This window comes from Python bivittatus, unplaced genomic scaffold (genome assembly GCF_059951505.1).
Source record: "Python bivittatus isolate LINGU-HERP-01145 unplaced genomic scaffold, Pbiv_v1 ctg000750_np1212, whole genome shotgun sequence".
NCBI lineage: Eukaryota > Metazoa > Chordata > Lepidosauria > Squamata > Pythonidae > Python > Python bivittatus.
Window position 1 is genome coordinate 626,160 of NW_028277102.1, and position 15,653 is coordinate 641,812.

At 43.8% G+C, this 15,653-nt stretch overlaps 1 protein-coding gene across 2 annotated transcripts in view; it reads left to right on the forward strand.

Annotated features, from left to right (window-relative positions):
• LOC103059531 (von Willebrand factor A domain-containing protein 7-like) overlaps positions 1–13,913 on the forward strand; it is a 29,534-nt gene extending 15,621 nt beyond the window's left edge. The window contains exons 10-18 of one of the 2 annotated variants that reach the window (XM_088128563.1): positions 1,352–1,621; positions 1,918–2,136; positions 2,615–2,775; positions 3,469–3,583; positions 5,583–5,787; positions 6,467–6,548; positions 9,175–9,395; positions 11,984–12,088; positions 13,756–13,913. In XM_088128563.1, the coding sequence (XP_087984689.1) occupies positions 1,352–1,621; positions 1,918–2,136; positions 2,615–2,775; positions 3,469–3,583; positions 5,583–5,787; positions 6,467–6,548; positions 9,175–9,395; positions 11,984–12,088; position 13,756 (1,379 nt within the window). In that variant the 3' untranslated portion in view covers positions 13,757–13,913. Of the gene's footprint in view, positions 1–1,351; positions 1,622–1,917; positions 2,137–2,614; positions 2,776–3,468; positions 3,584–5,582; positions 5,788–6,466; positions 6,549–9,174; positions 9,396–11,983; positions 12,090–13,755 lie in introns of those variants that run through there. The other variant, XM_015890705.3, reaches the window with a different exon arrangement.
• The last annotated feature ends 1,740 nt before the right edge of the window (positions 13,914–15,653 follow it).

Below are 15,653 nucleotides of genomic sequence, written 5' to 3' on the forward strand. Positions count from 1 at the left end.
AGCTAATTAAACAGGAACACCATGCCATCATCATCGTCCCTCACCCACCCACACCCACCCCCGTATCCCCTCTCCAGCCCGGTCTCTTAGGCCATCCCAGGAAGGAAGCTCAGCAGAAAAGAAGGAAAAATGTGGTCCCAGAGCCTCTAGCCAGGGCAATGGAGTTAGGAGAAGCCATCAGAGAGGTAGCCCTGAGGAAAATCAAGCTCAAGGCAAAAGAACAGTTCAAAGCCCAGAAAATCAGTCAGAAGGCTGAGATATAAAACAACCGGTAATAGAGATTCAAGGAATACAAATGCTGTTTCCCACCCTGCCTTGTTCACACGAAGAGAGCTTTCTACTGAAAGTTTACAAGTTTCCATCCTGGCCCAGCTGGCAGGCATAGATTTATGGAGTTATCAAACGTGCAAAGCCACCCGACTCTGACCATTCTGGGTGGCAGAGTGAAAAAACACACAATTAAGGGGGGGAAAAAGATGAACATCTAGAAAAGAGTAAAGCAAACGCTTTCGCTGACATAGTGGCATTCCCACAAGAGGCCCACCCCCCACCTTAGCTCAAGGCCTGCAGGGAAGAGCCACATTTTAAGGGCCCATTTAAAGGAGGGCAGAATAGAGGCAATGTGAATACCGCTGTCCTTCAACATATCCCCAACTTAGGGGGCAAGGGACTCCCCAGACGAAGGTCGAAAAAAATCATGATGGGGTCTGCACCCATGTGATCGAAGCCACACATCACACATAAAAAAGGGATGGGCCTCAATTTGCACCATTATGGTCACCATCTTGACTTTTTTCATCCCCACCCCCTTGCAAATGCATTTTCAGGGAGGAAAACATTCAGCAATCAGAGCATTACAGCAGGCGTGGGTGGGGTGGGTGAGATTGTGGGACTCTAGACCTTCTTCCCCCACTGTTGAGTTGAAGTGGTTTCTCTCCCTCCTACAGGCAGCCAAAAATGTGTCCATCCCCATTTGCCATTTCAAACCTACTTCTATTGCTTCTTTTTCAAGTCACCTGACTTTCTTCCAAGATAATGGATAAGATCTTAACAGATTTTATACACCCTGAAGTTGCCTTCGGTGGAGATGGAATAAGGGGAAAATACTGCTCCAACACCAGTACAATTAAGGATGAGTTAAGTCCATCTCCCTCATGGGCTGGGGACAACATGAAGGCATGGAGATGCAATACTGTTGAAAAAGGATACTGCCAAGGCACGCTCACGTCACTGTTCAATGTTGGTGGCCAAGTCATGCAAACTCACTCCTTGCTTCAACAACCAGAACCGAAGAAAACCCTGTACTTCTGAGGCTGCTTTCAAAGGAAATTTCTGTCATTCTTCTGCACAGGTACTGCTGAGGAAGGGACTAGAAGTTATGCAAACATCTATGAAGAAGTGGCAGTTTATTCTGGTGGCTTCTATGTGCACACCACAAAAAGTCAGCTTTCACAGATCCTGGGCCTAATGGAGATGTCCCTGAATGCTGCTCCTGTTAAAGTGGTCGATACTAAAGTGACTGCTTCGCAGTTCTCCTTCCCTGTAGATGACACACTTATAGACTTCACCATCTCTGTGAAAGCATCATCTGCATTCACCATAAATGTGCTCCCACCTTCAGGTAAGGAGCGGTGTGATACAGGGTGTTTCCTCACTAGCCATCGATAGTATCTTCTAGAGGCATCCAGCCGTGGCTGTGCCAAAATAACAGGAAATGAGGATAGACTTGATATCACTTCAGTGGAACCTGGGTTATGGTTTGAAGACCTTATAAATTATTCCACTAGCAGGGAAATGGGCATACAGAACAAAACAACAGGCTTGGCTGTAAATGGATAATGGGAGGGGGATCCTTCCTTAAATTCCCACCTTCTTTACACTTGGTCTTGTGTCTACCTGTGTGTCATGTCATGGCAGGTTCTCCTTTGGGATCCCTGGACATGTTGATCAACACAGTCAACCACAAGATTGTGAAGATATCTCCTATCCCGGAGCGAGGTTCATGGACCGTGACAATGTCTCCAATAAACACTTATGAAATAAAGGTTGAGGGCAAAAGTTTGCTTGACTTTTCTTACCAGATTATGCAGAAGCAGGATGATTATGTGCTTCCAATCCAAGGACGACCAGTGAAAGGTACCTTGTCCTGGGGTGTGACACACCATTCTGAGAGTGGAACTCTATATTACTACCTTAGGGTTAGATTTCCCCCCAGCTCTATCCAGGCTCCAAATATGTCTAAGCCTGTTTGCATATTCTTATTCATCATAAAGTTGTACTGTGTTATCCATAAAACCTCACCTGAGACAAACGAATGGCCCCCGACTAAACATAATGTCCAGAAAACCTTCTCTTCTCCAGAAGCTTAGAAGGGAACTATAAATGAGAAGGAAATCTTAGGACCTGGATTGGGACTTGGACATTGTAGACTTGACAGTAGGTCTGGAGGAACCTCAGAAGGAGGGAGGCAGGCAGGCAAGCGGGAAGGAAGGAAGGAAGGAAGGAAGGAAGGAAGGAAGGAAGGAAGGAAGGAAGGAAGGAAGGAAGGAAGGAAGGAAGGAAGGAAGGAAGGAAGGAAGTTGTTTCTTGTCTGACTCTTCTACATCTCCTTCAGGGTCAAATTACACTGTCTCCATTAAGCTGATGGGGAATACTGCAGGTATGCAACTCCTGCGCCTGGTGCTTTCTGATCCTCCAGAATCGATAGCCTTGAACCAAACCTTCGATGCTTTTGGCAACCTCTTGGCTGTTGCATCTGTTTTCTTGCATGCCCCAGTACGTATCCTTTTCTGGTAACTATTTGCTAAAGCGTTGCTCATTTTTTATTTATTTTATCCTATCAAGAACTCTGTGAAGTAAGACTGAGACGGTAGGGACGGGTTCAAAGTTCCTTAGCAATCAACTTGACTGAGCGGGGACTTGAGCCTGAGGATGCCTGATCCCAGTCCAACAACTGCATTTGATTACCTCCTTGCTACTATTCAGAAATGATGGGAGAGATACACCTTAATATACCCAAATGGTTATTGGTAGCCAATCAGAAATGCTCCATTTTAGAAGCAGTAAAGGATGCTCCAAGCTGAGCTGTTCGAAATTCCAAGCTCATGACATGTCATGGGGGAGGCAAAAAGGTCAAGATGGTGGCCACAACCACACAATCAAAGCCACACCCCTTCATTTACACGCCTTGCATGTAAAAAAGCAGCAAGGCTTCGAACACATGGTTGTGGCCATCATCCTGACCTTTTTTGACAAACTCCCCTCCCTGCGGACACTCCAGCAGGAGGAACTAGGTATCAAGAAGCTGAGCTTGAATTTGAAAGCAGGTGTCCTACCACTACTGAATTCCCGAGAGGAGGATCAGTTTGTTTGTAAGTCTTATAATATGCTTCCCTATTTGCTTCATAAATATGTGCAGGAACAATGCGGAAGATTTTTAATAGTCATTTCTCCACCTTTTCCTTCCAGAGAACCTTACTGGCAGTGGAGGGCCTTTCTCCAGGCAACTTCCCCTTCTCACGAATCAGTGGTGACCCCATCAACACAGAGTCTGTGCAGATTCTGTCTCTGCCAGACCAAAATAGTAAGTCCCTAGCACGATGGAATATATCAGCAACAACATGGGATTGGCAGTTTTGCTTTCGGTTCAGTTTCTAGCTTTTCTCTGTATTTAATCCAGGTCTCCCCATGTCAAAAAAAGGCCTTCTTATGAATTTACATGTGTATTTCCTCTCAAAGCTGCCATTTTTAATGCATTTTGCCACATGACTTTCCAAGCAATTTCTGTTATTTAAAGAAGGTACACATTTTTTTTTTAATTTTGCAGCACATTTTCCCAAATGGATGAATGGATGGCTAGATAGATAGACACACACATACCTGTACACGCACCCTACCCACAGAGTTTCTTTGACTCCTTTTGCATTCCTTTTCCCCTTCTGATCCCTAAAAAGTCACCAGAACTGTTACTCTGCTCCTTCACAGTTCCTATCTCCTCATATAAGAGCTGTTAATCATAAGAACTGCTTCTGCTTTCTAGCTTTAAATCAAGAATTCCAGGAAAACATGCTTGCTGACTGTTTGGCACATCCAACTTCTACCTCAGATATCCATCATCCAAGATTTCCTGCTACCTGTATGGTTTTTGGCTGGGCTACCAAATATTTTAATGCCCAGTTAAGGCTTGGTCCAAGGTTTCTTCTAGCAATAGAAAGGGAAGGCAGACAATGCCTCTCTACACTCATGAGAGATGTTGCAGGACCATCTGAGGTGGCTCCACTGCCAACTGCCATTGTGTTCTACCAGTCCAATTTAGCACACCTCAGAAAGAGCTCTATATGTACATGTACTGAAGGAATTCTTTGCATGTTTGACTTGTATGTACACGCATTGGTACGTGGATAGGAACCCTTCTGAAGCTTGAGGAAGGGAATGTGATCACCAGGTGGATTAACACTAGCAGGTGGGTTTTGCCTAGGTGATCTCAGGATCCAATAGAAGAGAATATGTGTAGCTCAGGGTTGAACTGTAGAGTCCTTGGGTTCTCTGAGCTTGGTGGTTTTCTTGCAAACATTTCATTACCTGGCCAGAGCACTGAAGATGTTACCTAGCCGGGTAATGGAATGTTTGCAAGAAAACCACCAAGCTCAGAGAACCCCAAAGACTCCACAGATCTCAGGATCCTCTGCCCATATTGGGGTAATTCCCCTCTGTCACCAACTATAACGGTCTGTGGGAATGACCTTGGGAGACAGGAGGAAGAGCCGCAGCCTAGACAACAGTCTGATAAACACAATTTTAGTCCAAAAGAGGAAGGGGGGAGAAAGCATCTTCAAAGGGACCCTCCCTAGTTTTGGGGAGAATAAAAGTAAGGGATGGGAGGGGTACTTTCAGACTTACAAGATTCCATTCATGTAACCTTAGAATAAAGATAGAGTTAGTACTCATGGTTGTGCTTCTTGCCTAGACTACTCCAAAGGGCTAACACCAGCATAGATTTTTGGGCTCTTCCTCATATGTCTACAGCAGGGTTTCTCAACCTTGGCTACTTTCAGATGGGTGGACTTCAACTTCCAGAATTCCTCAGCCAGCCTTGCTGGCTGGAGAATTCTGGAAGTTGAAGTCCACCCATCTGAAAGCTGTCATGGTTGAGAAACCCTGCTCTAGAGATACGTTTTCCTCCCATCTCTGAAATGAAAAGAAAGAATGTCACTTTACCACACCTCTATAGTTAGACCAATTAAATGCTGCTTGCACAGAAAGTAACAGATGCAACTTTCTGTGCAACACTTGGCCGAGAGGCACTTCCCTGTCCACAAAGTACTTTTCATACAAGTCATTCTGTTTAATAACCTTGCTGATCAGGGTATTTTTAACAGGATGGTAGTTTACCAAATGAACCCCTTTTTATCAGAAAAGCTGTGTGTATGACAAAATGACATGATGGTGGGGCCCAATAACTGAAATTGAAGAAAATCTTAGGGTTTTTCCTATGGTATCTCACAGAAAATTGATATTGCAAGGCACTGTGACCATGTGTCAATAGTTACCTATATTGTGAGCACGCTGCCAATTTTTCCCAGATACAATGGCACCTGGTGAGAGCTTGGAACTGTCTGCCCTGGTGATAAATGATGGAGCACCTACAACATTCATATTTAAAGTTTGGGACGATCTGGATTTGCTAAGGAGCTATGCACCCACAGAAAGTTTCCTGAACACAGGAGAAAACATTATCTTGAAGGCAATCTTTGTCGCATCCCTTCTGAACGACAGCTTTGCTTCCAGGTAGGATAACACTGTCACGGTAGAAATCGAGAGTTCATAAAGATGGGAGTTTGTAAAGGAGAGAATAGCAGAGCTAGAATGTGTGGGTTACCCGGAGATTTGTGATCCCGTTAGCAAATGAAAAATGCCTAGCAGAAATGCTTTCTGGGGAAAGAGGGAGATGTATTGTTTAGCTAGATAAGAAATAGCATATAATTTAATGAGAGCTAGAGCTAGGCATTGGACTAGGGCAGTGTTTCTCAACCTTGGCTGCTTGAAGGTATGTGGATTTCAACTCCCAGAATTCCCCAGTCAGCCATGGGGAATTCTGGGAGTTGAAGTCCACACATCTTCAAGCGGCCAAGGTTGAGAAACACTGGATTACGGGAAACCTGAGTTCTAGTTCTGCCTTAGGCACAAAGCCAGCTGGGTGACCTTGGGCCAGTCCCTCTCTCTCAGCCCCAGGAAGAAGAAGAAGGCCAGGGCAAACCACTTCTGAAAAATGTTGCCAAGAAAACTCCAGGGACTTGTTCAGGCAATCACCAGGAGCCAAGGCCCAAACCCAAACATTAATAGAATGGCTAAATATAATACTTTTGAAAAGCTTTTTTGAAACATGGTAATGCAGCAGAGTGGGGCAGGGTTGAAGAAGGGAGAGAACATACTGTTTATTCTTCATGATCCACAAATGGTTTTTCAGCGTTGTGACATTCGCTGCTAAAAGCGCTTCCGCTCAGAACTACCTGAAATTTCCCATCAGCATCGTTCCTGAAACAGCTTTGGTGAGTCTGAAATTCACAGTGATCACTCCTTAGATAATCTTCCATGAAGAATTCTGTTCTTCTCCTACTTAAGACCCCCTATTACCAAGGACTCACAACCTGATTTCTGCAGCCACAGATAAACAAAGAGAATTTCTTCTGCTAGATTTGATGTTTGCACTTAGCAACCTTGGACAGTAGCAGAAACTGGCCCACCAGCATGGAGACCTTCCTGCACTTTTATTTACAGTAGTCTTCACTTAATGACCACAACTGGGACTGGGATTTAGGTTGCTAAGTAATGAGGTCATTAAGCGAATCATCACATGACCAGACCTTATTTTACAAACATTTTTGCGGTGGTTGTTAAGCGAATCACAGCAAATCACATGGCCATTAAGTGAATCATGCAGTTCCCCATTGATTTTGCTTGCCGGAAGCCAGCTGGAAAGGTCAAAAATGGTGATCGGGTGACCCCGGGACCCTGCAACTGTCATAAGTGCGAGCTGGCTGTCAAACACCTGGATCATGATCACATGACTGCAGGGATGCTGTGATGGTCATAACTTTGGGCACTGGTTGTAAGTCCCTTTTTTTAGCTCCACTGTAACTTTGAATGGTCGCTAAACAAACACTCGTTAAGTGAGGACTACCTGTGTATATGTTTTGTGTTGCTCATTACTCACAAACAACCAGCAGTTGTCAATCTTCTACCAAAGTAACACAGACTCAACGCACTGCAAACTCAAAGCATTCTGTCTAGAAAACAGGCACAAAAGCTTCCTTTTTTCAAACAAGTCCAGAGAGACAAAACTCGAGTTGAGGAAGTTCTAAGGATAGTCCATATCTAGTGCAGGGTTCCAGGGAATGCAACAGCATATAGAAAGTCACAGGTAGGATATTGAAACATTACTTGCCACAAAAACCCAATCCCCACAAAAACCCAAAAACCCAAAGCCATCTCTTTTATATTAGCTTAACTAAATTGCCAAATCCTGCTTCTTTCTTTCAAGTAGACGAGGGTTTCGCAACCTCAACAATTTTAAGATGAATGGACTTCAACTCCCAGAATTCCCCAGCCAGCCATGCTGGCTGGGGAATTCTGGGAGTTGAAGTCCACACATCTCAAAGTTGATAAGGTTGAGAAATCCTGAAGTAGACAGATTGACTTCCTTTGGTCTTCTTTTTTTCATCTGTGACATATTGCAGAGCTCTGGGTATCGCCTACTCAGCTGACGCCGCCTGCATCTGTTTCATCTCAGGCATGCTGTTTTCAGGTCAAGACTCAGTCTGGTCAAGCTCTTCAGCTTTTGAATCTGAAGGCTCAAACTAATCCCTGACAAGATATTTGTAATGTCCTTTAATTCCTTAAAGTTCCCCAAACAGCAGACAACATTTGAATACACTAAAATATGAAGAATAAAAACAAGACTATACAATCAAATTCTTAGCTAAAACCACCTACACACTGTCTCCAACAAGTCTTAATTTAGTAAAAATGGAGGTAATTAAATGTAACAATTCCAATCAGTTAACAAGAAGTACATCTTTAGGGCCAGGACTTCCATTCCATGCGTATTCAACTCCCTGAATTAACCGTTCCAAGGAGACTTCTGTATTTGCAGAATGCAGGATGAATTGATTAGGAAGCTGAATTTACTAATATCTAAGTAAATATGTGTCAAGCTTTCCAAAACTGACATCCTCCAGATACATGGCTAGCACAGGTATCCTTGGGGGAAGAGTCAATGTGGTGGGCACAACCCTGAGACTGAAGCCCCGCCCCTTTTAAACATGGATCACTGACACCTAAAAAAGGGGTGGGTCTTCAGTTGCATGGTCATCCCTGCCATCTTGACTTCTGGATACCCTTCAAGGATGTGTTTGGTTGGGACTGCTGCGAAGGGGAAGTGTTTGCACACACTTATCAGCAATGATTAGGGAATATGTTTTCTCATTATAACTGGAGTTTTACTTAAATTCAGATAGGCAAAGCCTAGCAATTAACAAACTATGTATATCCTTCCAAGAGGAGAGTCAAAAAGCAATTGGTCTGGGACCAAAGGCTGAAGGAAGCACCCCTAAGATGAGTCATTTCCCAATTATGGGTTACAGCATCTTCAGAGCATCACCCAGCCTGTTGTCATTACTGTTCCTTTGGTATGATGGCTAGGTGATTCTACAAAACATGCTGTAATGGGGAAATGAGCAAAATACAGAGTGATAGACCAAGAGGGAACACAGTATAAATCGTGGAGTCCTTGGGGTTCTCTGAGCTTGGTTCTTTTCTTGCAAACGTTTCATTGCCCAGCCGGTTGAACCCTGGGCTACACAGATTCACCTCTATTGGTACAGTTAAAATCTTTAACTCTGCACTCGGTGTCTGCACTCACTGTCCGTTCTGGCCAGCAAGATGTGAGATGCTGAAGAGTCAGTGTTGTGGAAGTGACATTTCCAACCTCTCCAGTTTCTAGGATTCCAAGGAAGCTGGCTGAGAATTCTGGGAGTTTCAGTCCAGGGGCTGTCAGATTGGGAAAAGGGTGATCTATACGTCCTTGCATTTGCATTTTAAATCCAGGTACTGATGTTGATGTCTATTCACGGCTAATTGTTTTTATTACTAACCAAAACTTCTGCTACCCAACAGGAGATAGATGAGAACCCACCTGAGTACAAACTCAGAGAATTTTACATGTCTTGTAAGGGGAACATCCAGCATGAACCAGACTGCGCTCGTCATACATGGCACATGTTATTCTTGGCAACGGATGATCAAAGCGCAGTCACTGTCCGAATCAATACAAATCCTTCTGGTCTCTCTTGCACTCCAAGAGAAGGTGATAAGAAGAAAGTCAGATGTCAGTATAGGTATGTATACATCCACCGTTCGGAAAAAAATCTGTCATAAAGCCTTTTCCTATCTGCATTTACAATTACCCAGTCTCGTCCCAGCTGTCCCAGCTTCTGCACACAAATAGCCCTTAGTTGTACCACTGAAAATTGCAGCATCTCCAGGGGTATAAAATCTAACTTGCTTTGCCAGCCGTTCTGTTGTGGCCAGAGCTTTTGGCCACTTCAGTCCTCCCTTCTGGTCCTCTTCTTCTCCATCACCACTCCTTCTTTTCCCCCCTGCCAAAAGAGAGGAACAGAGCTATGGGGCCACCTCTCTATTCAGGAGGCTTGAGGGGGCACCAGCTTAGGTCCACTTTCTCTTGCTTCATTGTGTTCTCAGGAGAGGGTGAGTTTAACACTCTTTCAGAGCTCTGCAAAACTCAGGTAGTCCTCGTTTAGTGGCTGCAATTGGTTCCGGTGAAATGGTCGCTATGCGAACCATGTGACTGAGAGAGAGAAAGACACCACAAAGATCACTGGTTGCTGCAGTCTCATTCAGATAAAGTTCTCTCATAAAGTGTCCTGTGCCTGACCCACTTCCCCCCCCCCTTTTCCCCTCCTTCCAGCGTGGAGAGATTGCTTAAGCCATCTCTTCTTGAGCTGCTTTTCTCTGCAGCACAGGGGGTCCCTAAACTGTGCTAACCACAAGTTAACAAGCTCTACTTTGTAAACTTAGTTTATTAGAACCCTCTGGCTGGCTCCCACTGCTGCCTGAAACTGACCAGACCTTAATCAGTTTCACGCAATGCAGGCATTGGTCAGAAAATGATTTTTTAATTGCCGTTTATTACTGTCATATTTGCAAACTGTTGCTATCCGAGGCAGTCGCGAAAGGAGGACTACCTGTATGTGCATCATGACATTATGACACAACAGCGCCTTTCATACTTGTGTCACCATGGCACACAGAAGTAAATAAGGGGTGGACTTTACAATATGACTCCTCAAAGCTCATTTTGTCCCTTGCCCTCCTTGCAGAGGCTGTCCTACCAAATATCTTCTTTTCAGCTCACGCCAGCACTTGTCTCGGCCTCTAGCAACGGTCTTGATTATTGGTTGAACTTCTTATCCTGTGTATAAAGGACAATCCGTTTGCCTATAATCCGTCATTTATGACAATTTGCATGCTGGCTGGGTGCTTCTTCCTGAAAAGTGAAATATCAGGTATTTGTGAAAATCCACAGGCCTCTAACCGTCCTGAGACAGACAAAGAGCGCCCTCTTGGGTTTACAAAGTTTCCAGCAAAAGTAGAAAACGGAGATGCAAAGAGATGGTTGTCTCTACCAATTTTCTCCCCAGCTATGGAATATCCTTTTTCCCCAGGGGAAAAAAATCCAAAATTAATTTTTGGAGTAATGCTTTTATTAGTTTGAAACCAAAATGACAAAAACAGAGATTTTAGTCAGATCTTTATTAGGTGAAGAAGTAGCAAAAACCATTTATGATTGTTGCCAAAGCAGAAGTGTGCAGTTATTAATATTAGCTAATTTTAGGTTTAACATTAACTAATATTTAGGACACGGCATATATTAAGTATGTTTTAATTTTATTTTTTCCTCTTCTGAAATTCCAGGAAGAATTTTTAATTTTTTTAAATGTATGACAAAATTATTTTTTAACTTTCTGTGCAATGCAAAAATCAAAACAGTACAATTATTTCATTTTTTTATTTTTATTAAGAATAGCAAACAAAAAATAATATCAGTGATTGTATAATAAAAATCCTACATACATTACAGGGATTAAAGTAAACTGAACATAATGAGAGGAAAAAAATAAATTAAGAAAAAGAAAAAGAGAAAGAGAAAGAACCATATAATATAAGATTAATTCAGTCCTTAAACTTATTAAATTTAGGGGAAAAAATTGCTCCATCTTCTCACTTGTAGAATATAAAAATATTTCCAAAAAACAATAACAAACACAAATAGTGAATTCATTCCGTAACTTCAGGAGAATAATTTTCTTTCCCTCTATGTCGAATGACTGATTATTGAAATTACACGTCCCCATCTTATTAAACCAATCCCTTACTTTAAGAAAAATTAACATATTCTAAATTCCCCCATCTGCAGTTTTTACCAAACCATGATTCTTAATGTAAAGAAAAAACATATTAAATACATTAGTACCAAAAAAATGGTATTGATTATATTTCAATTAAATGTGAACAGAATGGATTGAGATCTCATCTGTCAGTCACTTTCAAGGCGTTCTATTCAAACCCAGGTTCAGCCCACAACCTAAAAGGAGCTGCACAACATTCAGTTCTTCTTCTTTTTCTTTCTTCATTGATCAAGGTAAAATAATATATGTTTTTATCTCAAAGAAAATGTGCAACCAAACCACGCAGCATGAGAAAATAAGTCACGTGCGTTGATGGAACATCTTCACAGTGGAGTCCCCTTGGTGAATTGGCCACGCCCTCTAAATCGGCTTGCAGAATTCCCCCATTCTGACCTCCTTGGTTTTTCCCCCCGTTCAGCTTGTCCCCAGCCAAACTCCTCCTCTTCCTCCACTCCATCCCGTTATTGATCCTCCTCATCCTTTTCTCTCCTCTGTAGTTCAAACTGCTGTACTCCTTTCGCAGAAGTTTTGATCAGTGATGAGAGCGGAAACACAAGCACTTTCACCATGGACCAAAGGAACCCAGCTCCTGCCCCAGCCTAGTGAGTAGAACATCTGAAGCTGCCAACCCATTCATTAAAGCCTTTTATTCTACTCTTTAGTCAGTGGTACCTGGGTTCACGAACTTAATTCGTTCCACGATTCTGGTCGCCAACCGAATTGGTCGCCAACCGAATCAAATTTCCCCATAAGGTTCAGTGTAAATAAGGTTAATCCATTCTGACCCCTATGAACGTGGTCGCCAACCGATTTGGTCGCCAACCGAATCAAATTTCCCCATAAGGTTCAATGTAAATAAGGTTAATCCGTTCTGACCCCTATGAACGTGGTCGCCAACCAATTTGGTCGCCAACCGAATCAAATTTCCCCATAAGGTTCAATGTAAATAAGGTTAATCCGTTCTGACCCCTATGAACGTGGTCGCCAACCGATTTGGTCGCCAGCCGAATCAAATTTCCCCATAAGGTTCAATGTAAATAAGGTTAATCCGTTCTGACCCCTATGAACGTGGTCGCCAACCGATTTGGTCGCCAGCCGAATCAAATTTCCCCATAAGGTTCAATGTAAATAAGGTTAATCCGTTCTGACCCCTATGAACGTGGTCGCCAACCGATTTGGTCGCCAACCGAATCAAATTTCCCCTTAAGGTTCAATGTAAATAAGGTTAATCCGTTCTGAACCACATGTATTTTTTTTTTTAACCACAAAAATATGAAACAAAGTACCGGCGATCTCGCCTAGAGGAAGCCACGACCACGTGTCAGAGCAGGGAAGAGGGCTGCGGGTCGTGTTTGTCACCCGATGCAGAGTTCACGAACGGAAGCAAAATGTTGCGAACGCCGCTGTTCGCGAACTGAATTGTTCGTGAACAGAAGCGTTCGTGAACCGAGGTGTTACTGTACCTCCATGACGAGCCTTCCCTAGACCAGTCATAATGGGAATGTCAGGAGATTGCCCAGAGTGAGTCTTTAGAAAGACACAGTGAAGTGGCCGCCTTGATTCATCGGAATCTTAGTAAGAATTACAACTTACCCGCAACGAAGAAGTGGTAGAATCATAATATTGAAAAAGTGATTGAAAACCAAGAGGTGAAGAGGGTATGGGACCTCCAAATGCAAACTGCAAAACATTTAGCCCATAATAAGCCAGACATGACTGTCATGGCAAAGTACGGATAATTGTTATTGCAGTAGTAAGCAAGTCAGAGTGAGCTCCTTGTCACTTTGCTGAGATTGTTGGCTTACTCCGCCTCATGGGAGGGCATAAACTTTTAAAAAGTCTAGATCCACCAGAATAGACTTTGGGAGAGCTCCTAAGGGGAATACAACACAACGTTAAGGGCCATCTGAGACCACATTGTGCTTTGTGTGTGTTGTAGCACAAGTGTATCCACCAAGCAGAGAGTGACCAAGAACAAAAAGACTGGATTAAGAGTCCACGAAGCCAACAGCCTTTCTCTTGAACAGCTTGTGGCCAATGTAAATCCAACAGGTGCAGCTTCTCCCACTGGCCCTTCTCAGCACTAGAATTCACAGCGCACCTGCTGAATTTCAGCCTTATATTTTTCCTACTAAAGAAACAGGAAAAAGGTTTTAGCCCGAAGCCCAGAAGGCTGCTAATTTCTCAGACAGCCTCATGGATTAGAGTCTGGGAAGGGAGGTGCTGAAAAACAACTTACATTTCTCATGTTTGTTCGCTTTCCCTCCAGACAGATGACATACATCGCAGAAATGCCCTGGCGCAAAATGGATCTCATTTCTGGCCCCTGGGTGTCCCTTACAGTGAAATCAGCCAAATGGTACTACTTTGGCTCCATCTCTCATGTTGATGACACATGATCTCAATAAAACAATCTTCAGAAAGCAACTGCGTCTGTTGGGAATATTTATTTATTTATTTGTTTATTTTATTCTATTTTTTTTTTATTCTATTTATTTATTTATTTATTTAATTCGATTTAGAAAATCTCTACAGTCACCCATCTTCAACAGACAACTTGGGTGGCGAACAATCTGTACAAAAACAATATTTTTTTTAAAAATGACCACCAATTAAAATAATCCTATCCCCTCCCGCAAAAAATCTGAGGTATTACACAGCAATTCCACAAACTCAGTGACCTGTATATATCGGGCTTCCTTAACATCCTGGCCGTAATGCCTGGGGGGAAAACCAGCTTTTAATGGCCTTCTAGAAGCCAAGAGGGCCAGGGCCATCTAAATCTTGGGGGGAACTGTTCCATAGGGCAGAGAAGGCACGCCTCCTGGTCCCACAGTGTGGCACTATTCAAGAGAAGGGAACTGGAGCATTTTATGTACAGTATGTATGAATGTATGTATGCATCATATTTATATAGCCGTCGATCTCACACAAAGTGACTCTGGGTGGCGTACAACAATTAAAAAGAATAAATACATAAAGACAATTACAAATAAAAAACTATAAAAGCACACAAAACAAGGAGGGGATAAAATTATTAAGAGAGCCATCGCAAAATCTCCCCGGTCCCCTGTCTGATATGAGATAGACAGAACGTCCTGCAAGTAACCTGGTGCTGTGCCATTTAGGGCATTGACCAGCACGTTTAATTGCACCCAGAAGCATGCTGGAAGCCCATTTATTTATTTATTTTATTCCATTTGTGTAGCCGCCCATCTCAGACCAGTGACTCACGCAGCAGTAGTGTGGTACGAGTGAACTTTGGAGCACCCAAAACTGTGCACTGTGCCACGTTCTGCACTCCCTGAAATGTTCGTCAAGGGCAGCCCCACAGTAACCACGCTGCAGTAATCCAATCGGGAAGTGAAGATGAATCTGTGCAAAGCCCCCCCTTGGCCCACAGCTTTGAGCAGGAACCATGAGTCCAGGAGGGCCCCCAGATTGCGCACCGGCTCTGTCTGGGGGAGGGTTATCCCATCAAGAGTTAGAGATGAAAAATCACAAGATCCAGGGGGCCCAAAGACCCAGAGCTAACTTTGTCTTGCCAGGGTTAAGTTGTAATCTGTTCTCCCTCATCCGGACCCTCACCGATGCCAGGCCCTGGGTAAGAACCTCAATAACGCCACTTGTAGAGCCAGTGACATTCTTATGACAATCTAGGTATCTACACTCTATCTGTTATCTCCCAGATAGACTACTGCAATGCACTCTACATGGGGCTACCCTTGAAGAGTATCCGGAAGCTACAGCTGGTCCAGAATGCAGCCGCGTGGGCTATTTTTGGAGCCCCAAGGAGGGCCCATGTAACACCTCTGCTCCGCGAGCTGCATTGGGTACCGGTTTGCTTCCGGGTCCAATTCAAGGTGTTGATTATCACCTTTAAAGCCCTACATGGCATGGGACCAGGTTACCTGAGGGACTGCCTCTTCCCCATGACTTCAACCCGTCCCACCTGATCACACAGAGGGGGCATGCTTCGGACCCCCTCAGTAAAAGAACTTTGATTAGTGGGGTCCAGAAGGCGGGCCTTCTCTGTGGTAGCCCCCGCCCTTTGGAACATCCTGCCCCCGGAGGTGCGATTGGCCCCCTCACTCCTGGCCTTCCGAAGGGCCTTGAAGACCTGGCTCTGCCACTTGGCCTGGGGTGGGGAGGGAATACCTCAAGCAT